General features: G+C 38.1%; 3 protein-coding genes across 4 annotated transcripts in view; all 3 read right to left on the bottom strand.

Annotated features, from left to right (window-relative positions):
• The window catches only part of stau2 (staufen double-stranded RNA binding protein 2), a 104,053-nt gene extending 102,664 nt beyond the window's left edge, over positions 1 to 1,389 (bottom strand). For both annotated transcript variants that reach the window (XR_013793839.1, XM_079575812.1), the window contains exon 1: positions 1,316 to 1,389. The gene's annotated coding sequence lies outside the window, so the exon portion shown is untranslated. The remainder of the gene's footprint in view (positions 1 to 1,315) is intronic.
• Positions 1,390 to 2,449: 1,060 nt separating this feature from the next.
• ube2wb (ubiquitin conjugating enzyme E2 Wb) lies at positions 2,450 to 10,578 on the bottom strand. Its single transcript, XM_079575839.1, has 6 exons — positions 10,515 to 10,578; positions 9,691 to 9,782; positions 7,479 to 7,581; positions 5,585 to 5,740; positions 5,427 to 5,502; positions 2,450 to 4,375 (listed from the first exon to the last, which is right to left on the bottom strand). Exons 1-6 carry the CDS (start codon positions 10,527 to 10,529, stop codon positions 4,362 to 4,364), a joined length of 456 nt encoding a protein of 151 aa, XP_079431965.1. The 5' UTR covers positions 10,530 to 10,578; the 3' UTR covers positions 2,450 to 4,361.
• Positions 10,579 to 11,017: 439 nt separating this feature from the next.
• Positions 11,018 to 14,031, bottom strand: eloca (elongin C paralog a). The gene is made up of 4 exons (XM_079576543.1): positions 13,933 to 14,031; positions 13,496 to 13,522; positions 13,241 to 13,384; positions 11,018 to 11,506 (listed from the first exon to the last, which is right to left on the bottom strand). The coding sequence occupies exons 2-4, from the start codon at positions 13,497 to 13,499 to the stop codon at positions 11,316 to 11,318; spliced, it is 339 nt and encodes a 112-aa protein (XP_079432669.1). The 5' UTR covers positions 13,500 to 13,522; positions 13,933 to 14,031; the 3' UTR covers positions 11,018 to 11,315.
• Between the last annotated feature and the right edge of the window lie 1,814 nt (positions 14,032 to 15,845).

The following is a 15,845-nucleotide window of genomic DNA, read 5'->3' as shown; positions in this document are numbered from 1 at the left end:
TATGAAATGAAAAAGAAAAGATAAATAAAATACTGTTTTGTAGCTGTGTAGTTTCATTTGAAGTTGCTTGAAAGGGCAGACTTCAAATTGAGCAGCCCTGGGCCTATCTCACATTCTAATCCAAAAGCTTATACAGTTAGACAATGACCCTTTATGGGAAGAATCTTTGCTCATGTTACTGCAACCCAGCTCTCCAGGAAAAGTAACTTGTGATGGCCCAAACAAGACACTTTAAGTTCTATTATGTTTCATGTCTAACAGCTTGGAGGTAGCGAAACATCACTTAACCAGATTTTAAAATCAAAACAAAAACAAAGCATGATTTGTTTACATAATTTACAAGGTAGCCACAGGCCGGAGAACGCACAGATAGGAAACTATGTACTATAAAGCTAGTGTTGCTTTGTATATGGCACGTAATATCACACAAATAGAGGAAATTGAGTGGGTCACTATGTTCAGCAAGATCTCAGATCCACCAAACAGCACTGTCAGAAAATGCTGGCTTTGAAAATTCTAAATTATATAGATTAGGACAATATTCCTAGTCTATATTGAAACAGTTATTTCCAACACCTTTGGCCAAATTTTACGCAATTAACATGATAACTAACACAATAGGCATAATGCTCCTGATGGTAAATAACACTGGTTGTAAAAATAACCACGGCCAGACAGTCGGAGTTCAAATGAATGGGTGAGATTGTGTGATTTAATAATGACTGTTGTCGGAGCAGTACATTGCCTGAAGATTCACTTCTTACTACTTGACCAGGATACACTTTCTATGCACGGGCACACTCGCATACCCGTTTCCGTGCAGTGACAGTCAGTAGTGTATTGATATTGTGCATTCCTAATGTACCAGCTCAGTAATATGAAACGATGGGGTTGACTGGCAGAGCTACAGGGTTGTCTTGCCTGCAACCCCTCAATCCAGAACTGAATGTGCTTAGCAGCAGGCTAACGATGAACCCACACAAAACAGTCCTTCCTGCAAATGTCAGTCGCTAAAACCACGTGCAAAGAATGAATAATAATGCATGCAATGAAGATTGTATCCTTGCAGTGGACCAGGTTGTCTTAAAAATGTGTAGCCACATCCAGCTACGCTAGTTTAGCCGGTTAAAGCTCATAATGGCTGCACATCGGCCAATACCCCTTTGCTAGCATCCCCACACGGCCCCATCCATCCTCCGCCAAAGTCCGGGCAATTTCATTCGCCCAAAACATCATACAAGGACTGACAACAGTGTGACCGATCCCGTGAAGAACCTACGGCTACAAAGGGTTAACATCTAAGGTTATTTTTTACCTTTATCCAGGGCCAGACCCCAGTTACACCTCCAACATTGGCAAACACTAAAGAGAACTGGATGAAGTGGGAGCAGACCACCGCATTCGACAGAAAAGAAAACTATTGAAATGTACTCAAATAAACAGACAACAGGGGGATTTTGTTGGTGTTTTTGATACATGTATCGTTTCTTTAAAGGGCAAATAATAAGTGACTTAAGATGCCTTTTACAACGAGCTGTTAGAGGTTTGACTGTTGAATGAATTACGCACCCCTGCGCTCTGCCCAGTGGTTTGGTCCTGCTTCGCTTCCATCGGCCGTGCAAGTTGCAACTTTGTGAAATGAAAAGCTGCAAAATTGCAAACTTCTCTGTGTAAACTTTAGCATCATAACTAAACATTCACTTCTTCTTGCTGTTATTCATTGATCACATACTAATAAACTCCATTTTGACAATTTAAGTGTTGGTCAGTGTTAACAGATGGCGCACCTAAACGGTAACAATGCACACAGAGTGGAACTTATAAACTATAAAATGCATGATTATAATTGGGAAAATTGCCAGATTAGAATAAATTAATCTGACATACATTTCAGTAACATATTAGTATCACCAACAGATGGCGCCAATATACAACTTTTTAATTCACTTTACTAGTTTCACTACTTTCAACTTCAAAATAGGACTTACCTCCAACTGATTGTCGGTGTCACAGCAGAAATTAAGTTGAACACAGTGTAAACTTGAGATTATGAGTTAAGTTGACCATTTTATAATACAATCAACTCTAAAATTAATCATGTCATGTCTTTCTACCAAGGACAGGAACACTTGCACATTGTGATACTATCCTGCAGACCCTTATCTCTTAAGTAACTGATAATGGGCTTAGTGCCAGATCATGCAGGCACTGTATAGTATTAAAAAAGTAGCAGTTTTGTGAATTAAGCCAAACTAAACTAGGACAATTGTTTCCAAACATCAGGCTGGTGCCCAAAACTGAGGTAAAGATTATTTTTTTAAATCAGTATAACTAGGTAATCCATTTGTTGTTTTTTTAAAATCAAATAATAATTAGCTCTGTAAAAGGTTGCTCACCCACACACACAAAAGCGATAAAACTGGGTCCATTTTCAATAAAAGTGAATCTTTGTTTTTATTGTCGATTATGAAAATGAACAGGCACCTATTACATGGAGCTTGCACATCCCAAAACACATGTCAAAATATAAATAAAAACACTCTCATTAGTGTTGATCACTCATAATAACCTGCAACACTTTAAACTAAACTGGAAAAAAGGAGAAAAAAAAACAAAAAAACATGACACAATCAGCCCCAAGTAACAGATTCACTCAAAGCATTTCCAAACCAAACTAATCTACTGCCCTAAACTGATGACTGCATTTCACCAAATATCCTTCCTTACAGCAGGTAAAGTTCCCATCAAACTAACATAATGAAATGGTTTAGAGAAGTCTGAAGATTGCTGTGTGCTGCCGTAATCTCTTAAACATTATAGTATCATCACATTCACTCATTCATGAAAATCAAATAAGACAGAAAACAGAAAATAAAAGCAAATAATGATGTTAAAATTCAAGTATCTTAAACTGGATGGCGATAAACCCTTTAGGAATGGAGTGATTACAGCCCGAAAAGGCCTATAGAGTCACACAGCCTCCAGACGTGAGGTTTTATAATATTAATTCCATAAATAATTATTTAAATGGAAAGACATAGAGATGTCACAATGTCCAATGCCAATAAGGAAAAAAGCGTAGGGTTTGAAACGGCATGCACCCCCACCGAAAACTACTAAATGTGTTTCAAGAGGACTGTACATGTCCCAATTATAGCAATCAAAAAATAATAAAGCACTCCTATTGTTATTAAAATCAACACCCTGCTATAAACTAAATGCACCCCCTGCTAATTTAGTTTACATCATCGAACAATTGTATTTATATATATATACTGTACAATAAGTTTCAGACATGTCATTTTACAACATAACAGTCTCTTTTGGTGAAAATATAATTCAAAATATTTAATAGGTAATCTTTTTTTTTTTTAGAGCTGATCTATATATTGAAAAAAGTACCTGAGCCAAAAACTCTGACCAGGGGTAATCACAAACCTTGTGACTCTTTTCACTACCTTTCTGACCTCAAAAGTTTAAATTAAATAAAAAAATACAAATGGTACTGACCCATTTAAAACAACTCCATAGCTAGATGAAAAAAAAAAAAAAAAAAGTACAAAATCAACATTTAAAAATCAGACAGAATTAAAGCATGACTTGAAACAAATGAAGCTACAAACATTCTGAAAATGGAAGAAAGACGCTGTTGTACATCTTTTAAGCCGGGACATTTCATGAACACTACACATGTTCGGTCCAGCTTTGTAAAGATTGTGTCAGCTGACTAAGAGCTCCATCATCACAGCCAAAACTCCCATCTGTACCCACAGTCTGTTCAGTGGAAGATGAACGCCGTCAAAAACACAAATCTAACTCACTTAACATTGTAACCGAGTGGAGGGCTGTACAGTGCACCTGCGACAGGAGTGATGATCTGATAGTGCCAATTCACTTTTTACTTTCACAGTGCATATAGTAGTAGAGAAACAAAAAACAAAACAATTAATAGAGCATTATCTTGGGATTGTAGGACTCAAATCCCTCCTGGAAAACAATTTGGATTTGTAGGCCCAAGCATGCATCCATCAGTTATTGCACATAACAAGGACCTCATGAGACTGCATTCTCTCACAAACAATAAACAAAAACCTAACAATCGCAAAACAATTAAGTTACTATGAACGCTTCCTTTTTGCATGACTACCAGTCCGCTCTGAGAGGGTTTTTAAAATGTTCCTTATAGTAGAACTGACCGAAACATGCGTCTGTCCGTCCCATAGGGAAATGCAGTCCACTCCAAAGCGTCCGACGCACGGTGTCCACTGTGCCAGGTCAGAGTTCAAAGACTGAATGATTAAAAAGTGCTTTATATAGTTCAGTAGGACTCCTTTTTCTACATTTATTACAAAGTTTTTACATTAGCACGTATCATCTGTGGAGACAAAGAAACACATTACATTAAGTGTAACATAACTGTACATGGGAAGGTTACATTGACAGAGCTCCAGAGTGAGAACAATTTGCAAACATAGGCTACTAAATAATTTACTTGGTTGCAGCCAGTTGAATCAACATCATCATAAGTAACATAGAATTAAGTGTAGCTGTCATAATAATATTCTATTTTTATTTGTGGGCGAGGAGTTAAAACAATGATGCAGCCAATACCATTTTTCCCCTTTATTTTTATGTCAATATTAAAATGTGTAGTTGTAAATTATAGTATTGCTGAATGAAGTGTTGGCATTAAACCCTGTTTTCAGGTTGCGTTACAATTAAGTTCTCTTCTGGTTAAAGGGATATTTCAGGATTTTTGTCATTGGGCCTCATTTCCTAGTTATCCAGAGTGTTGTTGATTTCTGGAGATATTTTTTTTGTAATTCATGCAGTTCTTATATTTGAAGAGTTTCGTGGCGCTAGGCTAGTGCAAGGCTAGCGCATTCCTACGGGATCACCTAGCCTGCAGTAAAAACAGTCTGACCCGCTCCACAGTGCACCTGAGGCAAATCACTTAAAACAATATAAATGTTTGTGTCGATAGAATAATTTTGGGAAAATAACTGACCTTGCATCACATGAATGATCTCATTTTGAGGGACTATTTTCTAGCAGATCACTCACAGACTATTTTCTAGTAGATCACTTACAACCAAGAAGCTGATGTTGCTCAAATATAAGTTATTTTAAATGCAAAATGGTTAAAATGATTTACATTTACATTTATATTGTTAGTCTGGTGTTTTAAGTGATTTGCCTCAGGTGCACTGTGCTTGGGTCAGACTGTTTTTAATGCAGGCTAGCTGATAAACTCTTCCAATATAAGAACTGCAGGAATTACAAAAAAAAAATCTCCAGAAATCAGCAACACTCTGGATTACTAGGAAATGAGACCCTATGTCAAAAATCCTGAAATATCCCTTTAAGCCAAGTTTTACAACCAACACCAAATGTTATTCTGCAGCCCTGATTGAAAAGGTGCTTACCATGATACCACCATTTTGTCTTCTTTGGATTTTTGTTACACGTTCTTACATAAAATGAATTATCAGGGGGTCGTCTCTGCAGAAAGGAGAGGTGAGTTAATTCACAGAAGGCAAGGCAAAACACAAAATTAGCAGAGCATGTAGTTGGTGTGCCCTACCTTTTCTTTGCAGCTGGACAACATGCTGATAATGCTAAGACAAACGGATTGCACTGAGAGGGCTGGCGACCAATCCTCCGTTAGAATAGATAGACAGATGTGACCGTTGCTATACACGTGTGGGTGGACAGGTATATTCTCTCCTGTGAACATTACCTGCAACAAAGAACAACCAGTGTTTACCAGCGCGTCATGTTTTAAAGGCCTTGTACCTGCATTCCAAACACATTTCTAATATGCCAACTCTTCACAGGGATGAGTTTATAAGCACATTTCACAACATTCCACTACTAGAATGAACTAGAATGTTAATGAACGTTTATACAAGTTGTGATATGAAACATGGTTTAAATATGCATTGGTTTGTGTAGCATTACTCTGACAGGGACACTGGCTTTTACATGGACACCAAAAATCTGATCTATAAAGTCAACCCTGTGTTAAATTGGTACGTTACAAATGCATTAGGGATGTTGGGAATGAGTTGGCACCACAGCTAACATTTCATTGTTGTAAACAAAACAAAACAAATCAGGTATGGGGCCTTAAACACACAAAGTAGCTTACTTCAGTCTTTGCCCACACTTTCCAACAACAGCCCTGCAATCTAGGGAATGTTTGACAAAAGCTTTGCGGATATCCAGAGGTAGATGGTTTGAATTCCAAAAATGATTCTACGGGACATGGGATAGATTGTTCCTCGTGCCTCAGTGACAATATTTACCCAACATTTAACAAACTTTCAGTTCTTTGACCGATATGGCTAATTATTCTGAGTAATTCTGCTCTCTTATCTTAAATATGTCTTATATGGAGGATGTCCCTTTCAGTAGCATGTGAGTAAGATCCCCACCTGCACAATATATTGCCAAATTATGATCGTAATGGTCGCTAGAAGCCACGTTATATCACATACTGTAATCACTGACATCTTACTTCTGATTGAGATTTATATCAAGTTCAGCTCTAGGCAGTATATTTCTAATTTAGCCTCATGTTTTGTTACAATGACTCATATCAGACTGCTGCTACATAATAAAAGAGATCAAATTAAGAGAGGTCTAAAAGCTTTCTGAACCCACTACATAATACAGCAGACAATCAATATGCCAATGTTTTAAGTCATACTTTGGGGCTATTTTTGTTTGTGATGGACAGTCAGTTTTTCATTAGTTGCTGAAATCTGACTTTGCTGTAAGCTGTGGTAGTGTAAGCTTTAACATGGGGCTCCAGGATTAGGGCAAAGAGGCCAGAGTGAGGTGAGCTCAGGTTTAGAAAGAAAAACGGACATCAAAACCAAAGAAAGCCAAACAAAACAAACGATACCACACAAGGGCAGACGTGGCCATATGCACATGTATTGATTCACGAGTCAGAGGAAGGCAGAGAAGGGCTTGATTTGAGATTGCAATCCGAAAAGCCAAACGATGGAGGGCGTCTGAGTCGTTAATGCAGGATAACAATGGGTCACAGCTGTGCGCCACCAAACAGGCCTCCCAGAGCAGACAGGATGTATGTCGGTGAGCAGAGCATGGAGTATGTTTTAATGTACTTTTATTGTCAATGAGGGGCAGGGCAATAATATAATAATATAAACCTGCGTCACAAAACAAAGAAACAAATCCTGACTTATTAATGCACAATGGACAGATCTGAGAGTTCATGTGTTCACCCTGTCACATACCCTACACATATATGCTCACTATTTATAGATGAGTCATCCTCATGACAAGTGAATTAGTTGAGTTGAAGTAATCCACTTGGTGCCTGAGCTAAATGATCTGCTGCTGGGTTTATTCCAGCGATGCCTCATTCCAAACCTTATTTCCACACACTAACCATGTTCAAAGAGTAATATAGTTTAGAACAGCTGCAAAAACATAATCCTCCTTACCTGAGGTGAATCAAAAGGATAACGACTACTAAATTTAAAAAGCAGCTGAAATTTTTCTCCTTCGTAGAGTGTGCCAGGGGCTCCCTCCATATCTACAATCCACCTGGAAAAGACAAGTATCAAAGATTATTGAGCTCAATTACAAAACTATCCGGAGCAGGGACAGATTTGGTAAAAAGCCATCCTTGACAACAGATTGCATGAGAACTATAGGTTGAGTTCATGACCCCTCGGTTTTCTGTTGTTGCTGATAATCCATAAATGGCTAAATCAATGTCGAGCTCAGTTTAGAGTCGCCATTTTCCATATTGTACATTTACGCAATGCAAATCCCCCCCCCAAAAAGTGTAAAGAAAATGACTTCTCTGTGATTAACAATAACATTCTTAAGTGTGCGTGTAATTATACACATGATACATTTTAGTTTGTTTTTTGTCTAGCTTTGAGTCTCTCTAAACAACTGAGCAATGAATGTGACAAGTTTTACAATATAAGCAAAGCCTTGATGCATTTATTACCAACAAAAGCTTTTGTACAAATTATTTACAACTTTTCAGATTGCATGTTTGCTTAATTCTGCAACATTTCAGATTATTCTCTAACATTGAACATAATAATTGATGGCCCTATGGATCTATGGTTTGATTACTGGGACTGTTATCAACACCTGATGACAATTTATTGCCAATGGCACCATTAGAAACACATTTACTGAGAAATATGGTGATGTGCTCAGCATTCATTTTATCCACTGTATATCAAATGATCTCCAACAGAGCTATGCTGCCGTTAGACAAGAAAAGCTTTTAGACTGACTCATTCCAGTGACATTTAACACCCCGATGGTTTATTCAGTGCTTTAGTAATATGTGATACTTTATTGATCATTGCGGGGTCGTGGACCAACTCTATTTTCAAACGGAGACAGAACATTGCTGACTGGGCTGCTGGCTTTGGTGTCTTGCTCTGAATAATGAGTTGTTTTCAACATTTTTGTAATAAACTTTTGTATTAAACACAGTTGGACAATAAATGACATGTAACTACATGTATCATTATGCTCAGATTTACAATAGTCTGATGGGCTTCACAATCTCTGACCTAATTCCTGCAGCTAGAGCACCAAAGTGACTAGCAGCTATAGTTCATAGACTTACAGTACGCCTTTTATATTTAGCCTTGGGCAATTTAGCATTTAGGTCTTCCTACAAGGTCGTTGCCCCTTCACTCTATTAATACCAACTGGTCAAAGTGATATCCATCTTTCTATGACACGGAAAAAGCATTCTGTCTTGACTGTCCCTCCCACAGTCAATGACTCTGAGGAGGACATGGATATATATTATACACAACATGATCAAATTCCCCATAGCAAGGCAAGTATTGCAGTCAACATAACCTAAAAGTACTTAGCTGGGGAAAATGATTTGATTTGAAGCAGCAGTATAACAAGATACTGGTGTAATCAAATGCACAGTACAGTCTAAGTGTACTCTGTGACCAAAAGCTATCAAATTGAGAACTTATCAGTCATATTGTTGCTAAACAATATATAAACACGATATAGGCTCATAAAAGCACACAGTTCCCCATCTACTGCCATCATCTAAACAACAGCCTGGTACCTGACCTCTCCGCACATGAATGGGAACCGCAGCACACCTATGCATACCATCCAAACCCAGGATTCTGGCTTTGCACAAAAGCCAGCCAAACTGGTTGGGAGACCTATCATGTGAAACCAGACTTTGCTTGATTCCTGAGACCAAACAATAGTGTCTATAATTGATGATAAATGTTTGGTGGCAATAATGCTGTGGCAACAAGACAAAACCATTCAGAGAAGTCTAAATGGAGAGTAGTATAATAGACTAGTGGAGAGTAGAGATGAACAAAACACCATTAATGACAGCTGTACAGGGCATTGAGACACCCAGAGAGAAAAGTCAACAAAGCAGCAGTCTCCGAACCCTGCTACCTAAGCCCAACATGGGCATGCTGTCTGATTAATAATTCAATAGGATGAATAGTGGCGCTGAGAATAAGAGACAGGGGTCTGTGCAGGCTGTCGCACTAGATGGACCCCAATTCTTCTTCAACAGTAATCTGGAAGTTACTAGAGCCAAAATCTCTTCTAGCCAGCACTCTTTTGTTTAAAATGACTTTGTAGTGAATGTATGGTAAATGCCGTTTATGTATGATTCTTACTTACTGTGTTATTGTGTTTTGGACACTTTTTTCGTTGAGTGTCATTCCTGGGGGTGGATCATTTTGCAGGGCTAGTAACTCCTTTTGTAACCGTTTCTGGGGAATGACATGTAAACAATATTAAAACGCAAATATAACAACAATAAACAAGCTTGTACATTCAGCTATGGTGGGCTGACACACAAATGTAACCTAAAAGACGTCGTTACAGTTGAGCAATGGCAGGGAATTAAAACGAGTTTCACCAAGTCACACCTACGTAGCTATCCCTCAAACACAACAATCACCTTACACATGGAAAAAAAAAACTTATTGTGCTTTAAGATTATGATTTTCAAGAGAAATTACAGCAAATAAAACCAAACGATTAGTTCAGAATACCTTGTCCAAGCAATGCACCTGTTCATCATAGGAAACAGAAACTACCCCAATCTGCGCACTGTGTCGTAAGCTAGCAAACAGCAAATCCTCACAATGTAACCAAAAAAACATTTCTGTCAGACGAAATTCAATGTCACTAATCAACGTTTAGATACTTGAATATACAATACTGTGTTTATAGAGTAGTACACCCACAATTGTATATGTGAATACGAATACTTGTGCTAAGGTTGTCGGTGTTGGTGACTGTGACTAACGATGGGCTAGTGTAATGCTAGCAAAGACCAAGAGCTAACTGTTGACAGCTTAGTACAATAAAACTCGCTTTACTGCTCGTACAGTCATAACTGGGAAAAGAGCGTGTACTTATAAGGGATTAGATTTCTTGTTACACCGACCCCTGCCATGGTGAATTTAAATATGAGATCGCTGTCAAATGTATCTTACCTGCATCGACGCCATGATGGAAACCCCCCTGCATCAGAGGAGAGCTGAGCACGGTACGTCAAGGAGTCACGTGACCGACGCTGTTTTGACAGGATAACAGTCCAAGCAGGAACAGGGACTATTATTTATAGAATACTGTGTGGATATATATTATATTACAGATCCATGCCAGGGACAGCTGTCATCATTCAGCCAAAACTGTTCAAATTTTTAACGTCTGCCTCAAAGAATAAAACGAGGATAATTAATTAGATATATCCATAACCAGTTTTTCAAAAGGATGCTTTAAAACATTCAATATCCAAGAACGATTTTAAATTTGATTCATAACATGTTGTCTATTTTGCCACTGTTTGTGGAATATGATTGTCCAAACTTAGCAACAGCATGTAACGTTTATTGTTACAATTCATGAATGCTATTAATCATGCAGTCCTTATATTATAGCAGCTACGGTTCTTGGTTTAATTATGCATTAACCAGGAATGAAGCTTCCAAAAATCTCACCAAATATTCTTTATTCAGATGCATAGGTGAGGAAAACATTGTGTATGGGTAAGGGAGGATAATTTGTTATTCCAGGACATCAATACAGCCCGCCCAAAACTCTTTAAAAAACAAAAAACATTTATTACTAATAAAAGTATGACAGTTCGGTGGATGCATATAACATTTAACAATGACACACAAAGCAACTGTGATACATGTGTGTTTATGATGCACACACAAAGCAAGTTAAATACTGAAAATCTCTATTTAAAAAAAAAAGGAGTCTCAAACAACTATATAATGGTGAAACTTTTAACAATCCAAAAAGTTTGCAGCCATGAGCAGCTCCAATGCAATCTCAGGGGCAATGGGAAATTCGGGGATTTCTGTTGAGCTGTTGGTGTATCGGACCTTGTAGGTAAAGTACATGCAGACCTTGGAGAGGACATGAGAAGGAATCTCTCTAAAATTCACTTCGTTGGTTTCATTTTCAGCAAACTGACCTGCAAAAAATGAGACACGAAAACATGCTTAGTTTTTTATGCAGAATATTTTTTTCTTTTTATTGCAAAATTAGCTGACAATATTGCAAAACCTCACCATCGGCTATATAGCAAAATCTCAAAGGCTCCATTTAAATAGATACACACACACACATTAATCTAATAGTTGTTTCACACCAAACGCTTATCACCTGCTGGAGTCTTCATTTGCACGTATCACTTCTGTTCGCTTCAGGACGAGCTACTGCTGTTGCGCAATTTTGTCAAAACCTCTGGGTTTTGTTTTTCACACGCTTTTCTCTGAGCATAAACATGTGAATACATTTTTTTTCTGATACTTTGATCATGCCTAAGTGACAGAATAACTTTGCTACCGGCCTCCGACACTAAATGTAAGCATCGCCCAGCTTTCAAGCCTCCGGTCTCTCAGCGATGCCCTTCTATACTCTATCACTCCCTTCCCTGGTTCGGTGCAGTGGGAAGGTGCACACTTCCATGGCCTCTCACTGCCCAGGCCTCTCAACCCCTTCCCCAGCCTGTGCTGCAGCAGATACTTGGACGTACAGTAGATTTCACCAGTTTGTACTACAATACAAGCAGCCCATTAACCCAATAATAATCAGTATTTCATTAACGTCACCCAATAATAGAGCTCTAAGTTAACACAGCCAGATGAGTGATGAGCTGTGCATCTGCTCTGCCCATGCTAGAACAGCGCTTTGTCCCTGATTGGTAAAAGCGCATAAATCCACTTCCTCCTGTTGCATGTAATGCCCTGTTTGTGTTCAATCTGTGGGTAACAAGAAGCTGCATTTGCATCGCTCCAATGCATGATCCGCTTCCACAAGTAATTTATTTGCCTGTGTGTGCGCCTTCACATGGTGATTACACAGAAATTCCCCATGCCTGACATTTCAGACGCATTTGGTGTGAAAGCACCATAACACTAAAACAAAAGCAGAACTTAAAAACATGCCAAAGTACAGTTTTAGTTTCCAAATGTGGTTCCATTTTAGCTTTGTTTTGGTCCTGATTTAACTTTATTGTAACACAAGCGCTTACTTACTTGTGCCACATCAAATTGTAGGCCCCAGTGATCAATATGTAATCTATTGAATTTGTAAAACATTTAAACCTACAGACAATCGCTTCAAATTTAAGGGCTGGGCATTGGGCAATGAATCAAAATGTAACCGAAATTGCAATCCCTACTTTTGTCAATGTCAATAAACAAGTTCTAGTTTACGGGTTTAGATGAGACAATGGAAGATTTTGTGTGTTAAATGAAAATGCTGGAGGACAGCATTTGTTATTGTTTGAGCTGTTTGTAAAAAAGATGTGTCTAACTTCATGAGTCAGCTACATTCATCTATTTTTATCATGAAAAAATAAAATTAAATCGAGATTGATCAAAATGAGTAAAAAAAAAAATGTCATGATTCTTTTTTGCCAGATCGTCCAGCCTGAGGACAATGTGTTGATAAGTTTCAGTAAAATATCACAACTGGTCTGGACAGTCTCTGCTCATAATGTGCTGCCCTCTTTTTTATATACAAGATTATATTAACGAACATCCTTGTTACACCAGTCATCGTGCTATCAGGCACCAAACGCAATGAAATGGATTTCTACAGAGTGCAGTACATTGCAGTAAAGTAACAAGTGACTTTCTCCACTTTGAGATGAATAAAGTCATATCCTATTCCTTCCATCATATTGAACTAATTACTTTACCTGGTCCACTCAACATAGCTTTGATAGTCCCAGAAGTCAAAGCATGTTCTCGTTTCACAATGAATTCATGGCCATCGGAAGAAATCAGCTTAACATACATAGCATCTGGACCTTCACAGCCACCATAGGTTCTTTCTTCACCATCTGCAAAACACGCAAAGTGATATCTGTTAAAAGAAGTGGGCCAAATGTCTTTAGTCAATCGATCGCTTGACAACATCAAGCAGAAGAGGGTTGAAAATGTATTTGACTTACCCATGTTGTTTAAGTGTTTTGGATCTCCTGTACGAATAACAAAAAACGTCAACCACATTGGAATTCTCATTACATAGGGCAGAGTAACTTACTGCCACACGACGGCTTTATTTTAGCGCTACGGTGAGGCAAACATGCGCCAAACGAAATTATTGTATACAGCTTTGCACAAGTCTATGTCAAGTCTTCATTTAACATGTTACTGCGCCATTTCCTGATTTAGTGCCGCAAGACAAGATCATAGTTAGACAGTTAGATTTCTAGCCCACGATCTTCATGATACACCCGTGTTATAGTCGATAGCAACAGCAAAGCTACGTTGTCACAAATTCAGTCTCGAAAACATTACGTTGCCGTTTTAGTTGTATGATTGTCATTCATAAAGATAATTGTTTTCATATAAAGGCCTAGCGATAGACACAATGACATTTTCTTACCAGTCAACTGGGAGAAACGGGTGACTGCGCTTGATTTTAGCCGACGTTAGCAGCAGCTGTTGATCTCCGGAAAATGTCCGTAGAGAATGTTCCCCCTACAGAAACAACGAAAGGCAACATTGGTTCCTACTCTGTGAAATTGTATCTTTTTGGTCTTGTTGTTGATGAAGATGTTGTTGTTCTTTTTACGTTTATTCTATTTAACTACCCTGTGTTCATGAATATTTGAAATATGATTTACTATAATGACGATATGCGTACAGGGTACCCATATAGTAAGGGTACCACAAGTGCTGCAGCTGTAGACGTGTATCCAAATCATTAAAAGTGTGCAGAGCCAATGCACCCATAGGGGGCGCCCGTGTTTAAGAATCAAAGTAAGCCCAAACGTGAACATAGCCTGCTTTGTGTTAAACCATAGGCCTTCAACTTTTTCCAAGCAAAGCCTCATCCAGTTTACGAGATGATCTGGGGACCCTCAACTTTTTTTTCATTAGCTCACAGTTGTTTCTGCTTAGCCTATTCTGGATATTGTATTATGCTTAAATGAATCATGTTGCAAAGACATGTAAATGAAATAATAATCATGTTTAGGGGCAAATTAAATGAAATGTTATAGGGCTATGTGAAAAACAACAATCAGAAATTTGGTTAGCTCTAAGGCGTATGGAGACACATTTTGCAATCCCATTCAGAATCACAGTTTGGGTGATGACTGCTGAAATGTGAGGCTTTATGGTTATCAGAGCTGACGCACTATAGGTCCAACTCTGAGTAAGCAAGTCCACCCTGGACATTCATTTATACAGTAGCCTAATAATAATAATAATAATAATAATAATAATAATAATAATAATAATAATAATAATAATAATAATAATAATAATAATAATAATAATAATAATAATAATAATAATAATAATAATGCCACTTTATACATATTTGTGCCACTATAGATATGGGATGAACTCCTGAACAGTATTACACTTCAAGGCTTAGCCATACCACTTACTGTGTTTTCTGAAGATCTGGTGATCTTTGATGTTGATGAGTTGGACACAAATACACAAGCAAAAACAATAAGTGACCTTCAGTGCCCCATTACTTTAATACTGCTTATCATCAGGACAAGTGGACAGCGGCAGAGCTTTGAAGTCCGTCTGATATGACCCACCCCACTGCAGCTGCTCCAACTCTATTTTAGGGGAGGCCATGGGCCTTTGGAACATGCCTCCTTAACACACTACAAACACTAAATATGAAAACACACTTACCATGCCAAGAGATAAAGACCAGCCCTGAAAGCCCTTTTGATCTCAGAGTCCAAGTTTTACATGTTTTTTGTTTACATTTTAATGTAGCCATCATGAACAAAGAGTAAAAAAAATGTACTTGTATATTATAGTTTATTGTATCCATATTGTTTGTAAAACTGAACTAGTGAAATGTCAATAGAAGAGATCATAAATATCACAATAACTCTGAATGAAACCAGGTCAGAACTGAAGGCAGGACATGAAATGCTTCAGGCAGTTCATATCTGGAAAATGGGAGAGGCCTGTCACAATGAATCTGAGGCTCCTGTCCATTTTGCCTGCAGTGTGACACAATACAATTGGGGTCTTGGTCTAATTCTGCTCCTCTTCTGCGGATCATTCAGCTCTGATAGCCAGAGTGTGTAACATAAACTATAATCTAACCATAATCAAAAGGCTACTCAATGAAACGTTCAATATGTGCACACAAATCTTGCCTTGTGACTTGATGTATGGAATTCCTACCATCTGCTACTGCACACAGACTGGCCCTAACTGCTGGCTGAAGTGTGTGACAGACACAGCAGCTGCTAAATTGTAAAACCTACTTTCAGTCTTTTTACAAGCTGATGATTTATGATGCTGTGCATAATTCAT

Source organism: Gobius niger (assembly GCF_951799975.1).
Source record: "Gobius niger genome assembly, chromosome: 18".
NCBI lineage: Eukaryota > Metazoa > Chordata > Actinopteri > Gobiiformes > Gobiidae > Gobius > Gobius niger.
This window is presented reverse-complemented; position numbering and strand designations above follow the sequence as displayed.

What these genes read in the sequence shown, in the direction of transcription:
- ube2wb (XM_079575839.1), bottom strand. An exon ending in GTCCAAAACACAATAACACA is followed by an intron (nt 7,582 to 9,690) that starts GTAAGTAAGAAT and finishes TGTCTTTTCCAG; the next exon opens with GTGGATTGTAGATATGGAGG. An exon ending in TGTCCAGCTGCAAAGAAAAG is followed by an intron (nt 5,503 to 5,584) that starts GTAGGGCACACC and finishes TCCTTTCTGCAG; the next exon opens with AGACGACCCCCTGATAATTC.
- eloca (XM_079576543.1), bottom strand. An exon ending in AGCTATGTTGAGTGGACCAG is followed by an intron (nt 11,507 to 13,240) that starts GTAAAGTAATTA and finishes CATTTTTTGCAG; the next exon opens with GTCAGTTTGCTGAAAATGAA.